Genomic DNA, 17,530 nt, shown 5'->3' on the forward strand with positions numbered 1-17,530 from the left:
GGGATAAGACTGCTTTAGTAGGTATAGACTGGTAATAACCATTCAACGCTTTCAGTAGGATTCTCCCCCTCCATGATTCCTAGCAGGTTACTTTCCCTATCTTACCTAACTTGTCAAGAAATCATTTACCACAATTTCCAAAAATCCTTGAACAAACCAAGAAGCCAGAGGAATCGAGTCAAGAAATTTTTGGAACAAACAGAAGCAAAGATCAATTTAGCATGCACTGGATTGATGCTGACATCATGTCCATGAATCTTGAATAATAAGTCACCCTAGTCGGCTACCAGTTTCAATGTCATCATCAAGGAATTCTATTCTTGGTCAGACGCATTTTGATTTCAGGTCTACCCAAATCATTAATACAGAGGATTACATCAGAGGATCAGGACAAAGCTCAAAAATAGAAGGGCGAGGAAACAGTACTGATTGTATAACATTCGGTACAATAGTTACTATACAAGCCAAGTTTCTTTGATTTTGAAACTACAAAACTATATTTTTCAACCTCATACAGCTTCCAGATTATTGACACTCACCAGTCACATGATACCTAGACGACGGCCTGGACTGGCATTCTTCACTATACTTTTTTCCCCTCTTTTCTACGAGGAAAACTTGTCTCACAAACCCCACAAGTAAAGAAGTAAAAAACTGGTGGCCAAAACAATCATTTTGAAGATACTTCAGAAGTGCAACTACTGATAGGAAGGTCATTTGGCGTAGGTGTACATACCAAAGCCCTTTGTTGTAGATGTCTCAAGCTCTGTTCCATGCTAACTTGCACCATCTCAGCCAGCATCTTCTTTGCTTTACCAGATTGTTCATCTCCATCTATCTGGGAGATGATGTTGCACACAATGTTCTCTAATGTGTCTGGTTGAAGTTCAGATCTTGGGTATGGAGTGTCTCTCAGCAAGCGTAACAGTGTTTGAGCTTTTAACTGAGACTTGGGTGTTCCTTGAACAGTAAGCTCAAGTAGTCCAGGGATCACACCTTCTCTGAGAATTGGTTCTCTATATTTACAACGATCACTCTGACACAAGGTTAGCAATGCCCCAACTGCATGCTCTCGACTTTGGAGAGACCCATTTTCAAGCACTTCAATAACAGCTAGGATTCCACCTTCTTCAGATGTTAATGCAATTCTACCTTCGTCAAAACCAACTAAAGATTCTATGAGAGCACAGCATTTTTCTGCTGTTTTTGTAGATTTTTTACAGGTTTTTAGTAAACTAACTATGGAAGGGATTGGATTTGTTTTGAGAATTATGTCAAGATTATCGGAGTGTGTTGAAAGATTCGAAAGAGCCATTACAGCGTCCACTTTGGCCTGTGTGATGCCATTTCTGAGGATTTCAACAAGGAGAGGAATGGCACCACAAGCACCTATAACTGGCTTGTTATTGGTAGAGGCAGATAGAGTGAGAAGAGCTGCAGTTGCATACTCCTGCAAGATTGAATTTTGTGACTGAAGGAAGCTAATTATGGATTCTAAAGCTCCAGCTTTCACAATGCTGATTTTGTTCCTGCAAGATAAGGCAGAGAAATATAGAAAGTAAACAATCAATCACCGAATTAATAACGAATCTGTTACCAAAATAAAAATCATACATTACAAATAGCTTCAACCTTGAAAACATTGTCACAAAGTACGTCATACAAAACACGAAGCAAAACCATGAAAACATTCATGTGGAGAAAAAGAATGCAACAGGAAAAGGTTAAAATTGCAATTGCAAACTAGTGTACCTTAACCAAATGAATTTGAGTTTGTTTCAAGCATAATCAAGGTGTAAACAACCTTACTCCTATACCATCACTTGCATGTATCTCATTTGCAAAGGCTCCAAATGAATTTGAGTTTGTTTCAAGCATAATCAAGGTGTAGCAGAATAAGAGCCCTATGAACACAGAGCCAACCAAAACAGACCTTTTAGATCCCAAGACAAGATGGGGAACATGTTAAATGGTAGCCATAATGTATGAGTTTCCTTGTTCAAACTCAAAAGGCAGCAGCATAAGTCCAATTGCTAATGATATCTACCAATCCAAGTGCAAAACAACCAGGGAAATGACAAAGCATGCATAAGAACCAAATGGTATCAATATCCTATCGCAGAAAATATTGCAGAATACAGGCTCATTAAGAAGGCTGACTACACTAGAAAAGTACAAGGACAGAGCATGCATAAGAACCAAGCTCTCTCTCCAGGAGAAATTTATCCTCTTATCTCCTTTTTCTCTCACATCAACTCCCAAGAGGTAATTAAGTCCACAATTAAATTCATTCAGATAGTTTATTCACCTTTCCCTCCTCATATTACACCAAAGCCAATATATTCAACATATCCTCAAAGTGAGAAGATAAATCTCAATTAGGATTATAAAAGAGTAACACCAGCAGTCTTTACTAATAAAGATTGGCACATGCAGAAAAGGAAACACTTCGAAAAAAGAAAGAAAGAAAGAAAGAGAACATAAGTTTCCCTCTCCAAGAAGTTATGCAACCTCCCCCTCACCCACCACCAAACCAAGAACCCATAATTATCATATGATAACTTCATAAAGAAGATATGAGGAAAAGTGAAAAGGCAAAAAAGATAAAGATTAACATGTGAATCAAAAACCACCACCCCCTCCAATCAAAGAGCTTTTAATTTCCAACCATAAAAGCATCGAATTCTTTCTAAAGCCTTCATTCATTAATAATTCCACCAACAAGTTCTAAACCCGCCAACAAATAAATATCTAAGCACTATTACAAACATATTATACCATTCAACAACCAGAAAATAATATATTTTTTAAAATATATTATTATACAAAAATTATCATTTTTTAATGTGGCCCTTTTCTTTCCACATGTTATAGTCCTTTTCTACAATATCCCGTAAAGCAAAATAAACTAACTTCCTCGAATCGGATAAACTAATATCCCAAATGTCAAAGCAGTCCCAGTAACCCAAAGTAACCAATCAAATGCAAAAGAGAGAAGAAAGGCAACCAAAGAAAAAGAATAGATTCTTTATGCTTACAGTACCTACATAGATTTTTGGACATCAAAAATTGAGGAATCCAAGGAAAATCTTATCTTAAAAGTGAAAGAAAGTGAAACAGAGTCACCATCCCATCTTCAACTTCAAGCAAAGAACCAATCTTTATCAAAATCCCCACAAACAGCAATCAATTTTTTGATAATTCTACAAGAATACCCTAAACAAAAAATTATTTCACCTAAGCCCTCATAGATTTGTAAGCTACAAATTTCACAACAAAATCCTCATAATTCCAAATTAAAGACAAAACAGAATCTAAATGCTAAACCCTCATCAGACTTAATAATTGAATTAATTCTAGAAAAAAGCATCAATTTTTCACAATTCAAAGAAAAATTCATAAAATTTTAAACAAGTTTCACCTTGACTCTTGTAAAGTAAATTCAACCACTGCATAAAAAAAAATCCCTATTTCTACAAATTGCAGCAAACCCCCGTAATTCCAATTAATTAGTAAACAGACCCACAAAAAATAGAAAACAACGAGAAACTTATTTTGATAAAAATAAAATTAAAAATCACAAAAAAAAAATCAGAAATTTCAAAAAAAACTAAACCTTAAAAGTAATTGAAAAAAACACACACAATTCAATCAAAAAAAATAATCCAGAAACCACATGACAGAGGAAATTTACAGAAAAATCACTAAGAGTCCACTTAATTACAAAACTGCCCAAAAATCACACACAAAGATAGAGAAAGATAAGGATCACATACGTCTCATCTTTAACAGCAAGATTAAGCAAAGCCAAGAGAGCCGACTCGTTCTCAACGGAGTCATCATCACCAACTCGTAACATACAAACCAGTGGCTTAACAGCATCGGCTAACTGCCTCCTACACCTCTGAGAAGTTTTGGTTAACCTTCTTATCTCCTTCGCCGCTTCTATTTTCAAACTCAAATCATCAGATTGGATTAATAGTAGCGCACGGCAGACTGCGGCGGAGGGGGAGGGTGACGTGTCGGTGTTGGAAGAAGAGGTGGAGTGAGTGAGTGCGGAGGAGCAGGAGGAGGGGGGGTAGTTCATTGTGAGATAAAGAGGAGTTAGTTTTTGTCTGTTGGGAGGTTTAGCTGCGTGGGAGTTTGGGTAGGAGAGAGAAAGAGAAAAAATCGGAAAGTGAGGGGTTCGTTAGAGAGAGAAAAACAGAGATAGTTGTATGGAGGTGTCTGTACTTATGGTGGTGGGAGGTTTGTTTCGTCGTTGGTTGCGTGGGAGAGTTTGGGGGTCTTGGCTTGGGGTGGCGTTAAGCAACCTCTTTTTTTCTTTTTCTTTTTCTTTTTTTTACCCGTGCTTGCCAATTGACAAACGAAGATAAATATTTCACGATGCATATAGTTAACTAGTTTTTTATACTGTTATTAAACGTTTCTTGGATTGATTAATATTTTTAATTAAATTAAATTAAATATTAATTTAATATAACTGTTTAATTTGACTGAGTTTTTAATTATTTTTTTAATTTAATATAATCTTGGTTAGGTCAATAACTTGTTAAAAAATTGTTGTTTTGATAAAAATAATTAATTAGATGACATACAAGTTAACCATCTTTTGATTCCACAAATTACGATACAAAATATAAAGTTTTTCATATTTTTTTTAAGAAGAAACCGGAATTTTATTATAATAAGATAAGTTTAAAATAAAAAATAAATCGCTATTTGTGACATCAATATTTCTAATTATAGTTTGTTAAAAAGATAGAGAAAAGAAGGGAGAGTTAAAAGTCGTCGTATTTTTCTATAATTGTATTGTTATTTATTTTATTTATACCATGGATACCTGATCTAAAACATTCTTGCTTCACGTTTTGCAATTGTATTTCACGTTCAGTAATGAAGCCGCGACTATCACGTGGCTTTATCTTATTGTTGTGAAATTTATCAGAGGATTAGCAGTAGGTGGCGGGTGGTGGGTGGCGACTAGGGTTCAAGGCAGGTGAGGAAACCTGACTTGGTGAACTTTAGCGAGTAAATGATGAACACGTGTGGGGGTTACGAAAAAGATGTGATAGCAAATGTAGCGCTGCCACGGGTTGCTTTGGAATTGTTTAGGCTTATTAATAAATGAAAGGAGTGATTAGGAAAATAAATTATTATATGATGGATAATTAGTCAAATAATTTGGTTTGTTACAGAATTTAGATTATTATTTTATTATTTTATTCATTTCCTAAGTGAATAAAATACTGAATGATAAAATGATAAATATTATTGAGATTATTTTTAGATTATTGATATTTCTTTCATTCTCAAGCAAGATTTATAATATTATAAAAAGTAATTATCAAAATTATTTCATATTTAAAAAAAAAAATTAGGAGAGAAGGAGATGATTTTATCATACTATTATCCTCGCTTCCCAAAATACTAGCCTAAATTATTAAATTTTTTTATTTTAAAATTATTTTAATATGTTAATGTTAAAAGTATATTTTAAAAAATAAAAAATATATATTATTTTAATATATTGTTAAATAAAAATAATTTTAAAAACAATCTCTGGCATGTAAATATTTCAAGGTCCAGTGGATGTCAGATCAATAACTTATATTTTATTAGAGGTCGACAGTTCATGAAATTTCCTTAAAGTCCCTTTCCTCAGTTTCCTGTGTACGTGTCAAGTAGGGTCTTCAAAGCAATAATGAAGATGGTAGTATTAATTTACTAGGACCCTGCGTGACAAGATTCCAATCAAGTTCCACACCATAGATTTTGTTTAATTATTATTTAAAAAACTATAGAAATGATAATAAGGAATTGATGATCTATTCTTAGATTTTGTTAATTGATACGTTGATTATCTTAATTCTAAATGGCTGAGTAGAATTATACGTATAATCACTTCTCTCCTCCATAATTAAAAATAAATAAATAAAAACTTCATCAAATCATTGTATTATTCAATCGGGATGAATTTCAATATTTATTATGGTTTATTTGAGAATAAGATTGTAGTTGTTTTTTAAAGTATTTTTTATATTAAAATATATTAAAATAATATATTTTTTATTTTAAAAAAATTATTTTTAAAATCAACACATTAAAACGATTCAAAACATAAAAAAATTAATTTTTAACAAAACAAATAATAAAATATTTTAAAAAAAAACACAATTATAATCATATTTCTAAACACTCAATCAGAATAAAAAAATTGAATCATATTAAACATGTTTATATTCGGTAAAATATTTTTTTTTCCCCGCTCAAAACAAAAAATTTGGCAGGTTGCATATTTGGTCAAATTGAAATTTCCTTCTCCTTTGAATAACAAAGCTGCCTACATTCATTGAATTTTCAAGAACCCCTTGCTTAAGTGCAAGAAAATAGGGGGCATTAAGCTGTTAGATATGTAGGGGGACAATTCCAATATGAAAATGGGTTTTATGATATGTTAATTTACCTTCTAAAAAACATTGATTTAAATAGTGTGGTTTTAGCAAAAAATAAATTATAAAAATTTGATCAGAATAGATGAAAGAATCAAATTGATCTGTTTGGTTATACATTTATTAAAATTAAATAAATTTAATTTAAATGAATAAGTTTTTATTTTATTTATTTTTTTCTACTTTAATTTATACAACCTTTAGTTTATATCGAGTTGTTTCAATTTGTTTAGGTTTTTTATTTTTAAAATCTAAAACTAAAACTTTTTTTTTAATATTCAAATAACTAAAACTGTCAAAAACGAATGAAAAATAGTTCATTCGACTAATTTCTATCGGTTTTTTCAACTATTTTCGGTTAATTTTCTCACTTTCACTTCCTTGATATCCTTTTACCTTCTATATTTCTCATTCTATCAATATTGACATTAAATTCCATAGTTAAGTGTAAAATTAACAGGATATAGAGTTATATATTACACTTCAAGGGAGAAAAATCGTTTATTGTCCTTGAGTTATCGAATCTACAAAAATATTTAAAAATGTGATTATAATTATTTTTTTAAAGTGTTTTTTATTTAGAAATATATTAAATAATATTTTTTTATTTTTTACAAAAATATTTTTAGTATCAATGCATTAAAATAATTTGAAAATTCAAAAAAATATAACTTTAAAGCAAAAAGAATTAAAAAATTATTTTTTTCATAGATATTTTGAAACTAAAAAAACAAATAGGGCAAAGACTACGTGCCAAATCAGCCATGAGATGTAATCATGGAGCTCCATCAATGCAGCTAGAAAGTCTCCACGGCGATGCTGTCCTTAAATTCTCTCATTTGAAGGGAACCATGCATGATCCAACGAGTCCCATAGTTTCTTCGCGTGAATCATAATTGGCAACTAAGACAAAACATTGAATAGCTACAACGCCTCTTCTTCTGAGTGGAGGTTAATTTCTAGCTACAATAGTACTTAGTTTTTGCTTGAATAATTGTGTTCATCATCATACTTGCACAACGGCGTGCATGCATCTATAGGGGAGTGGCCATAATTGCCTCAAATCAGACAAACGTTCTGTGCTCTGAACATGAAAGCCACCTGATTGGTGAAAGTCATGAGCTGTTCGAGGTCCTTCTCACTGCACTTTTGCCCTCCTCTGAGTTCTTGAGTGTACCTTTCACGTAAAATAAAAAAAATATATAGAAAAAGAATACGTTCTTTTCTTGAACTTCAAGCGAGTTTTATAATAACGTTTGGTATTGTTTTTAAGGTGAATTTGATGGATTGATATTAAAAATAAAAAATATTATTTAATAAATTTTTAAATAAAAAATAATTTAAAAACAACTATTATTATTATTTAATAAAATTTCATACTTCTAATAAGGAATTGTTCTTTTAAAATTAGCTTCCAAGAATCCACGTGCTGGGAGACAGGTCCCAAGAAGAATGTTTTGCTGTTATTGTACTAAAACACTGCAACCAATGTTGTACCGCAACTTTATTTCTAAACGGGACGTATTTTTTATTTTGATAGTAATTTATTATTTTTTATTTTTTATCTTTTTATAATTATTATTTTTAATTTCATATATAATCATTAGGTTTTAATTAATTTTTACATTAAATTTCATCTTTATTCTTTTGATATTTTTAAATCATTTCAACAATTAAAGTTTTTATCAATTTCATCTCTTATTATTTTATTTTAAGTTTTTTCATGTTGAATTTAACCTCCATTTTTATATTGATATTTATTTTATTTTGGATTATTTTTTATTGTATTTTTTTTTTTTTAGATTTCATCCCTTGGTATTTTTTTTTATTAAGCCACAAGTTTTGAAGGTTAACACAAGTTGATTTAAGTCATTTTTTATATAATTTTTTATAAAAATATTTTCTTTTCAATTTCACCTTTTAATATTTGATTTTTATATAAATGGTCTTTTTTTTATTTTCTTTTCTTTTCTTTTTATAGGGTTAACATTGGTTGACTCAAATTTTTTTTTATTTTTTAATTATTTTTTTCTCGATTTCATGCATCAACATTATTTTATTGAAAATTCCTCTTCAATGTTTTTATGGGTTTGCCTTATGCGGTCTCATGACTATGATCATGAGTTTTAGAGATTAACACTAGTTAACTTTGATCTCTTTTAAGTTATTTTTTGGAAAGTTTTTTTTTAATTTTATCATCCAACATTTAATTTTTTGAGGAGTTTGTCTTTGTGCTCTTTTTTTTTTTTTTTACTTTTTTTTATGGGATTATCCCAATCTTGTTTCCAAGATCAAGGGGTTAGTAAGTTAATCATGGTTGACTCAGATATTTTTTCCCTTGGTTTTTTTAGAAGTTTCATACCTCGATATTATTTTTATTGAGATTTTTTCTTTGTTATTTTTTTGGGGTTACCTTCTATGCGTTAAGTCCTAGTCTCATAATCACAATCATGAGTTTCAAATGTTAACATGGGTTAACTTTGGTATTCTTTTAGGTCCCTTTTTATTTATTTATTTTTCAATTTTATACTTAAACATTTAATTTGTTTGGAATTGGTCTTCGTGCTTTCTTTTTTATTTTTTTTTCTATAGGGTTTTCTCAATCATGCGCTCATGGTCATGAAGTTAATGAGTAACGTGGGTTGAGCAAAAAAAATTTTAATCTCATCATTAAACATTGAGTTGTTTTATAGTTGAGTTTCATAATTTATATCAGTTCGCTTTCATTTGTGATTTCTTTTTACCTATAATTTGCACATATAATCATTTGATTATATAAAAAATAGATTTTTAGAAACATAGTTATTAAATACAACTTAGTACATAGCTCATGTTGTGAGATTAAATATTCCAATGTTTTTTCAATTTCATCTTTAAATATTTAATTTTTATTATGAAATTTGTCTTTGTATATTTTTTCACTTTCCTCATTATGAGGTTATCTGAATTACATGCCCATTGTCGCAGGTTATTGCATCTATATAGGTTGAACCATGCTTTTTTTTTTTTCAAGTAGCTTTTTTTTAATATACCTTTTCTTTTTAGTTTCATCGTTCAATATTGAATTATGAGTTTTTTTTACCTTATATTGGTGCAAATGGTTGTTTCACTAGATGAAGATAATATTCTAAGAAACATAGTTATTAAACACAACAAAGTACATGATTCGTTTTACGAGATCAAATATCATAATATTAGTTATTTCTTGATCAAATATCAATTTAATTGATTAGATATGTGTATAAATATTTTTATTTGTGATTGAGAATTTTGTCTTTTTTTGTTAAATGATATTTGCTAAGAAGTATATTAATTTTTCAAAATTATAAGATCAATTTAGAAAATAAATCAGCATATGTTTTGGAACATTAATTCAAAGAACTGATTAATTGATTATATAATAATATATTTGATTTATTTCTCTAACCTAATATAACATATTATATGTTGTGACTTTTATGTCCATGAAGCAACCCACTATCAGTATGTTTGGAACATTTTAAATTGAATTCAATTCAAATCTCATCTTTTGGATCCTCTTAAGTGTTAATAATTGAATTCTAGATAGAATTTAATCTCTATAAATGCTACAAAAGTAAATTAGAGTCAACCCCTCTAATTTACAATTTTTTAAAAAATTAATATTAAAACTAACTTTTCCAAAATATCAATCTAGCCATCTTAAAAAAAAAACATTTGAGAAAATAAAATAAAGGTAATGAGAGTAATATAAAAAATAAAATGAATTGAATTGAATTTTTTTCAAACACTTGACTTTAATTTAATTTATTTATTAAATTCAAATCAAATACTATAGTTAAATTCAATTACAGTAATGAATCGATTCCAAACAACGAAAGATTAATTGTCCGATAGAATCATGTTAGTTTCTTATCTATAAATATCTAAGAATACTTGATTTTGGATAATTAATGACGGGAAAAAGACCGAAGAAGGGAAAGGCCAGATACACAGCTAACTGTAAAAGTTAAAACTAGTTAAATCTTGAATTAATTCATCGTGTCGGTTCAAGAATTCTTGCCGACGATTCTTCTCCTGCCAACGCCATGGCCTTGCTTTTCAAGAGGGCAAACTATTACGTTCGATGGAGGGAATTCTCAAGGCACGGCTGTGCCCATCCTTGTCTAGCTAGCCCCAAAAGTCGTTATGCACAATCTGCATAATAATGTAAGCATTCACCCAAGCCAAAGCCACCATTAATATAATTAATTAATGAGATGGAAATCATTCATACCACTTAATTAATAATTTGCTTGGCAGCAAAGGGGAGCATGTCGATGGCTAGGGCCATGGTTCGATTCCTGTTACTCCTGGTTAGCCATTCTTGAGTCTCTTATTGTATCAGGACTAACTCTCGCGTCTCAGATTGAGCAAAAATCTTGTTAAAAGGAAGGTTTTTTATCACTAAAATGTTAGTTTAGCGGTTAAGATACTATTATATTTTTATAAGAATAAAAATACAAATTTAATTTTTAAAAAAATTTATTAATTGAAGGGGGTAGTCACGAGCTCCGAACAAGGCTAGTCTTATCCTTTGAAAAAAAAAAAAAGAATACTAGAATTAAAAAATAAAAATTGTTCAATTACCAAGTATAATCGTTTTCCCAAGAAATCAAAGAAGGAAATTAACATCACATAAATTAAGAATCACATCTAGAGAAGACATAATAAATACAAAAATAAGGAAAGGTTTTTTTTTGGTAAGAAAATAAGGAAAGGTTTTCCCGTAGAATACTGCTAAAAAAAAAAAAAAAAAACTTCACATCAATATTTGCTTAAAAGAAGAACTTGTAAATCTACTTTGTCTTATCTCTACTGTTAGCCGCCCAGAGGCACATGTCTTTCAAAAATAGTTTGGTTCGTTTTCTAGAGACATGACTTTGGGTGGAGAATATTCTCTTTTCTTTGCCACGTGGATTTTATACTACCACACAAGCATTTTTTTTTTAATTTTTTTCATGTCAAAATCCCTCAAATCAACTCCTCAGAGTCACCATGTTTCTCATGTTACTATCAAATTTCATGTCCATTCTTGCTGACAGTACTGCTAGGAGAATTGCTTTCCCTGATAACGTTCCATCTACGTTTTCTATGTATCTGGGCCTTTCTTATTTATTGAAAAATGAATTGATTTTTATTATATATGAAAAATAACATTTTTTAGTATTTTATACATAGGAAAATATTTTATTTTTGGATTTATATTGTTTTTTATAAGACTATAATTTTAATGGCTTTATAATTATGGATATTGTGGGTGTGCTGCATTAATTATATTATTATTATATTGATGTTTTTTTTTACTTTAAGGTGTGTTTGATAGTATGATTAAGAGTAATTTTTAAAAGTGATTTTAAATTAAAAATATATTAAAATAACTTTTATTTTTTTTATTTTTTTGACATTAGCAAATCAAAACCATTCAAAAACACTTAAAAAACATTAATTTGATATTTATCAAGCGAAAAACAATTTGAAAAGAAAATTATTACACAAAAAAACACATTTATTATTATATGTATGAGAATATGGTAAAAATTATTTTTATTTAGAAATATATCAAAATATTTTTTTAATATTAACAAGTCAAAACAATACAAAAAACACATATAAAAAAATAATTTAAAACTAAAAATTAATTTTTTTTTTTAAATATAGTTGAAGCAAATGACAAACATTAGAAAAGCAATTCCCATTTAAATAAATACTATTTATAGTGAGGTGTTTTCTCCTCCTCTAAATGGGAAGGCAATCCCCCGGTTCTAACACCATTTTGTTTTTCTGACCGGAAGTAAGTTACTGACCGGTTTCCTGTAAGAACATTAAACATGAGAAAGTGAGGATTCCTTGCCAAATAAACACATAAATATCTCAAAATTTCTAGCATTTCTATTAAAATATGAGCAAACTCATTCTATGTTTTTGTCTTCACTCGAGTAGTGGGGGGCACCGGCACACGCTACAATATACCCTATGGTTTTCAAAATGATGAGATACACTACTTAATTATGCATACAAATCTCTTGTAATAGGGGATTTGTAATGATCTCATGCAATTGACGTTTGAGAAAGAATCAACTTCATGCAATTCATTGCTCATCAAAATGTAAGAAAATGTTACCGTTAAAATTCACAACATTTTATGATTTCAGTACCAAGAAGGATAAATCTAATCTGACTCGAGTAGAATCAGTTAAAGTGGACGAAGGGTCCACTCGTATCATTGTTTGACCCATCCTTGGTATAATTTTTTAATTTTATTTTATTGAATTGTAATTTTATTTTTTAATATAATGCAGATTTTTACTTCTTGATTCACAAATTATTTTATTATTTTATATGTAGATTTAAATTTTAGATTCTATTTTATAATTTTTTTAATTCATAGATAGGGATATATTTTTTTTTGAAATTCATGTTTTGTTTTTCTAAAATTGATTAAAATAATAAAAATCTAGATTAGATCGACTATCTAGGGGATACTCGTTGGGCGAAGCAAATACTTCACCTCCACATAATTTTATTAGATTAAAATCGGAAACGAGTAATGAATTTAGATATTTCTCAACTCCAACGCAAACTATTATCATCTCTAATGATGATCCAAGCTACAATGTATGTATGTATGTTGTTTTATTTTTATTTTTATGGAAATTCATATTTCATTGTCAAATTTCTAGCTTTAATTAAAGTCCTTTCTTGGTCGGGTTTCAATATATATATATATATATATATATATATATATATATATATATATATATATATGTGTGTGTGTGTGTGTGTGTGTGTGGTTTTTGAAAAGATTAATTTTAATTGATCTATATCATTTATATAGATGAATTTTATTTTTAAAAATAAAAAATATTTATTTTCAAATAATATTTTTAATATGTAAAACCTTATACAATATTTTTTTTTATTCAATCAATTTAATATATGAGTCTATTTTTTATTGTCGATTGATTGAATAATAAATTAATTTTAATAAATAAATTCACCAACTACAATATGATAAATATTTTATCTTATGAGATTAAATATTTTGATTTATACTTATATTTTTATCATTGTTAATATTTTATTTATTTATTTATTAATATACGTAGTTCTTGATTTATTTAATTACATGAACCGTTTCGAGTTGCATAATTTTTATATATAAAAACACTTTGAAAAAAAGTCATTATATATAATTTTTTTATACATAAAAAAAAATCTAATACACGGCAGAACAGTAGAGTATTAATGAAAGTGGATTTCTATCTTATTCATAATTTATATCTATTCCGAATCAATTGGTCCAGGGATCAATTGTTGTCTCTATAACTGAATCACTTATTTAAATTACTAATAAGATTGTCTTGATACATTAAGGGATAAATAAGCTGTGTGGCTCTTAATTTTTTCGTAGATTATAAATTATCTTCAAAATCATTTCTTATAGTAAATATCTTTAAAAATATTAAAATTTTCAAAAATTTAATGTGTAATTATTGGATGGGTGCAAATTATTTGAGATGAGTGGACCAGAAGTTTTAAGATTCTAGACCCAAAATATCTTAGGCCCCGTTTGGCCCATATTGCTACTCTAAAATATCAAATCTACCAGCATGGAGTGGATGTAAAATGGGCCTTACACTCTGTAAGATTCTTGACCAGATCTCCAGCAGGCCTAAAATAAGGGCTAACCCTCTAACATTAAACTATAATTATTTTAATTCGAACTTTTTTCAAGAAAACTTTGGATGCACACAATTAAAAAGAACTGAAACCCTTGTAAGAGTTCTGTTGTTACAGATCTATTATTACTGTTTACTGAAACAATATAATAATATTTTTCATCTCCACTTAAAAGATTTAAAACAAATTTTCAAGGTATTGAGGTATTTTTACATTATTCATTTTTTATTACTAAATAAAGTAGGAATAAATAAGTATTTACCCATCAGAATTACATAGTAAAACAATCCAAATATCTTTGGAGAAAAAAAAAATTTAAACATAAAAGACATTTTGATATTTTCATAAATATAAAAAATACAAAGTCAACTCAAAAACAATTTTATATTTGACTAAAAAGCAATAAGCACTTGTATGTGATATTTAGGGGCTTACGAGGGGCGTCCATGCCCTTCGAATAAGGTATGCAGTGCCACCTAATGTTTAAAAATATCATTTCACCTTGTCATTAGAAGCATCGCAATGGTTTTTTCCTGTTAGTGTGATGAGTGTCTTCATTAGTAGTCCAAATTTAGTATTGGTGGGGTTTTTTTTTTTTGTCATCTTCTTCTTTATCTCCTCCCTTAAAAATTATAGTTTAGCTCTTTTGGTTGTTGGCATTGCAATTTCAAATCTTATTTTTTTTTTCATTTTTGATCTTGTATCTTTTGTAAAAGTCTTATTTATTTTTAATTTCATCATTCAATCTTAATTTATTAAATATTATATTCTTCAATGTGGTCCTCATTCTTTGGATTTTTAATTTTTATTCTTGTTTCTTTTGTAAAAGTTTTAGTGGTTTTTAATTTTATCTCCTAGTTCAAATTGATGATATTATGTTTTAGTTTGGTTCTCATTGTTTTAATTTTTGATTTTTTTTGTCCTTTTGAAAAAAAATATTATTATTTTCAATTCCACCCTTTAATTACAACATATTGTTTTTATTTTTTTGTTAATTTTGATCATCATTCTTTTTATTTTTTTCTTTTACTAAATTGATTTTTTTTTCAACTTCACCCTTCAATTAAAAATAAGATTTATTTGTATTTTAATTTTGATCTTGTTTCTTTTAATTGTTTTTTTTTTAAATCTTTTTGTATAATTAAAATTATATTTTTAAATTTTTTCTTTAATATTTGATTAATTAAGAATTGAACTTAATAGTTTTTTCAGATTAGATGCTTCAAATTTAATAACCCAGGTCATAGCTTTTTTTTTCAATCTAATGTGGGACACCATTTTGGTGGGATAGTATACTCGATCATAATTATTATGGTTACATATTTGTTAAAAATAGTTTTTTTTTATGTCATTTGTTTTATCTCATTTCAGCATCTAGACATCATTTCTTGCATAATAATAATAATAATAATTTAGTATTGTGAAGAAGACGAACACCAAAGTTAGGTGTTAGGCTACAATGGCATTTAAACATGCTAAATTGTTTGCAATCGTGTTAGGCAAAATTGAATCATAGATTAAAATCTTAATTTGCAAGAATGTGCTGCTCCAAGAATTCCTTAACAGCATGTTTGGAACTTTTTAAATTGAATTTACACTACCAGAAAATTAATAAATATAAACGGAAATACCGAGGGAATATTTCTGTCGGTAAATTTCCGAGGGATTTTACCGACGAAAATATTTCCGAGGGATTTTACCGACGGACAGATTCCTTCGGTATATACCGAGGGAATTACCGTGGGAAAAAAAAATAAAGCAAAGCAAAAAAAAAAAAGATGACGTGTCATTTTTTACCAACGAAATTATCGACGGCAAAATTCCGTCGATAAGTCCGTCGGGAAATCCGTTGGTAAACTGTGAACACTGTTCATCATGTCAATTACAAAGGGAATGACCGACGGAATTTTTCCGTCGGTATTTTACAGAGAGCTCTAGAATTGTTTATCTTTGAATTGCACTGTTAATTGTTTTACTTTACGGACAAAATCACCGACGGATTGAAAATTCATCGACGTGTTTTGGCGGTTTTCTGAAAAAATTCAATTGATTTAAAATTTTCATTTAAATATTACAGATGGAATCACCGACGGATTGAAAAATCATCGGTAATTTTTGGCGGTTTCTGAAAACTTTTTACGAAATTGAAAATTTAAATTAAATATTACCGACGGAATTACCGACGGAATAATTAAAAAATATTAATATTCAATTATTCGTCGGTAAATCCGTTGGTAACGCGTCCCAATAAAAAACCTGAATCCGCTTATTTCACAAGAGATAGACTCATTTCTTCTTCTTCGTCTTCTTCTTCTTCTTCTTCTTCTACTACTACTACTACTACTACTTCTATGTCTTCTTCTTCTTCTTCTTCTACTACTTCTACTTCTTCTTCTTCTTCTTCTACTACTACTACTACTACTTCTATGTCTTCTTCTTCTTCTTCTTCTACTACTTCTACTTCTTCTTCTTCTTCTTCTTCTTCTTCACTATATGTAAAAACATCAATATCTATTTCTTTCTCTTCTTTTCTCTCCTCATCTCCTTCTCTTTTCCTCCATGCTCGGGTATGTCTTCTTCTTCCTTCTTCTTCTTTCTTCTTTTATCCTCTTAGTTTTCTTTAATTAATATGCTTCATGAATTTTTTTTTCCTTAGCTTCACTTGCAAGTATATTAAGGTAAGATCTTTCTTTTTTCTTATTTTTTCATGATTTTTCACTATATTTGTTTTTTATTTAATTTTAATTGATTTTGTTCTTAATAATTGTATAAATGTTGTTGTGATTTTTTTTTTCATATGAGATCAATTTTTAGTTGATTTATTTATAGGATTTTTTAAATTTTTAGCAATTGCAACTTCATTTTTTTCATATGAATTTTTTAGTTGAATTAATTTTTTTTTGTTTTATTTATTTGTTACAAATTTGTTTGAGTTGATTTTCTTATTCTTTTTTCCAAGCATTTTGAGTATATATTATACAATGTTGATTTAATTATTTTATAATTTTATAAAATAATTTTTTTTTAAATGTTTTTAAATAATTACCGAAAAATTTACCGACGTGTCTGTTCCGCCAGTAAATCCGTCGGTAATATTATTACCGACGGACAAAAAATTACCGACGAGAGATTCACCGACGAAAATTCTCCGTCGGTGATTTAGTCGGTAAATTAATTACCGATGGAAAATGTGTTTTACGCCGACGGAAAAATTCCGTCGGTAAAATTGTTAAATCTTGTAGTGTTAATTAGTGTTAATAATTGAACTTTAAAAGAAATTTTAATTTTTAAAAATATTACAAAAGTAAATCAAAGATCAACTCTTCTATTTACAATTTCAAAGAGGAAAAATTTAATATTTAACTTAACTTTCTCAA

At 28.6% G+C, this 17,530-nt stretch overlaps 1 protein-coding gene across 1 annotated transcript; it reads right to left on the minus strand.

The window, feature by feature from the left end:
- Positions 1-404: 404 nt before the first annotated feature.
- On the minus strand, positions 405-4,366 carry LOC118048963 (U-box domain-containing protein 9). Its single transcript, XM_035058819.2, has 2 exons — positions 3,777-4,366; positions 405-1,529 (listed from the first exon to the last, which is right to left on the minus strand). The coding sequence occupies exons 1-2, from the start codon at positions 4,085-4,087 to the stop codon at positions 671-673; spliced, it is 1,170 nt and encodes a 389-aa protein (XP_034914710.1). The 5' UTR covers positions 4,088-4,366; the 3' UTR covers positions 405-670.
- Positions 4,367-17,530: the final 13,164 nt, after the last annotated feature.

This window comes from Populus alba, chromosome 4 (genome assembly GCF_005239225.2).
Source record: "Populus alba chromosome 4, ASM523922v2, whole genome shotgun sequence".
NCBI classification, from domain to species: Eukaryota; Viridiplantae; Streptophyta; class Magnoliopsida; order Malpighiales; family Salicaceae; genus Populus; species Populus alba.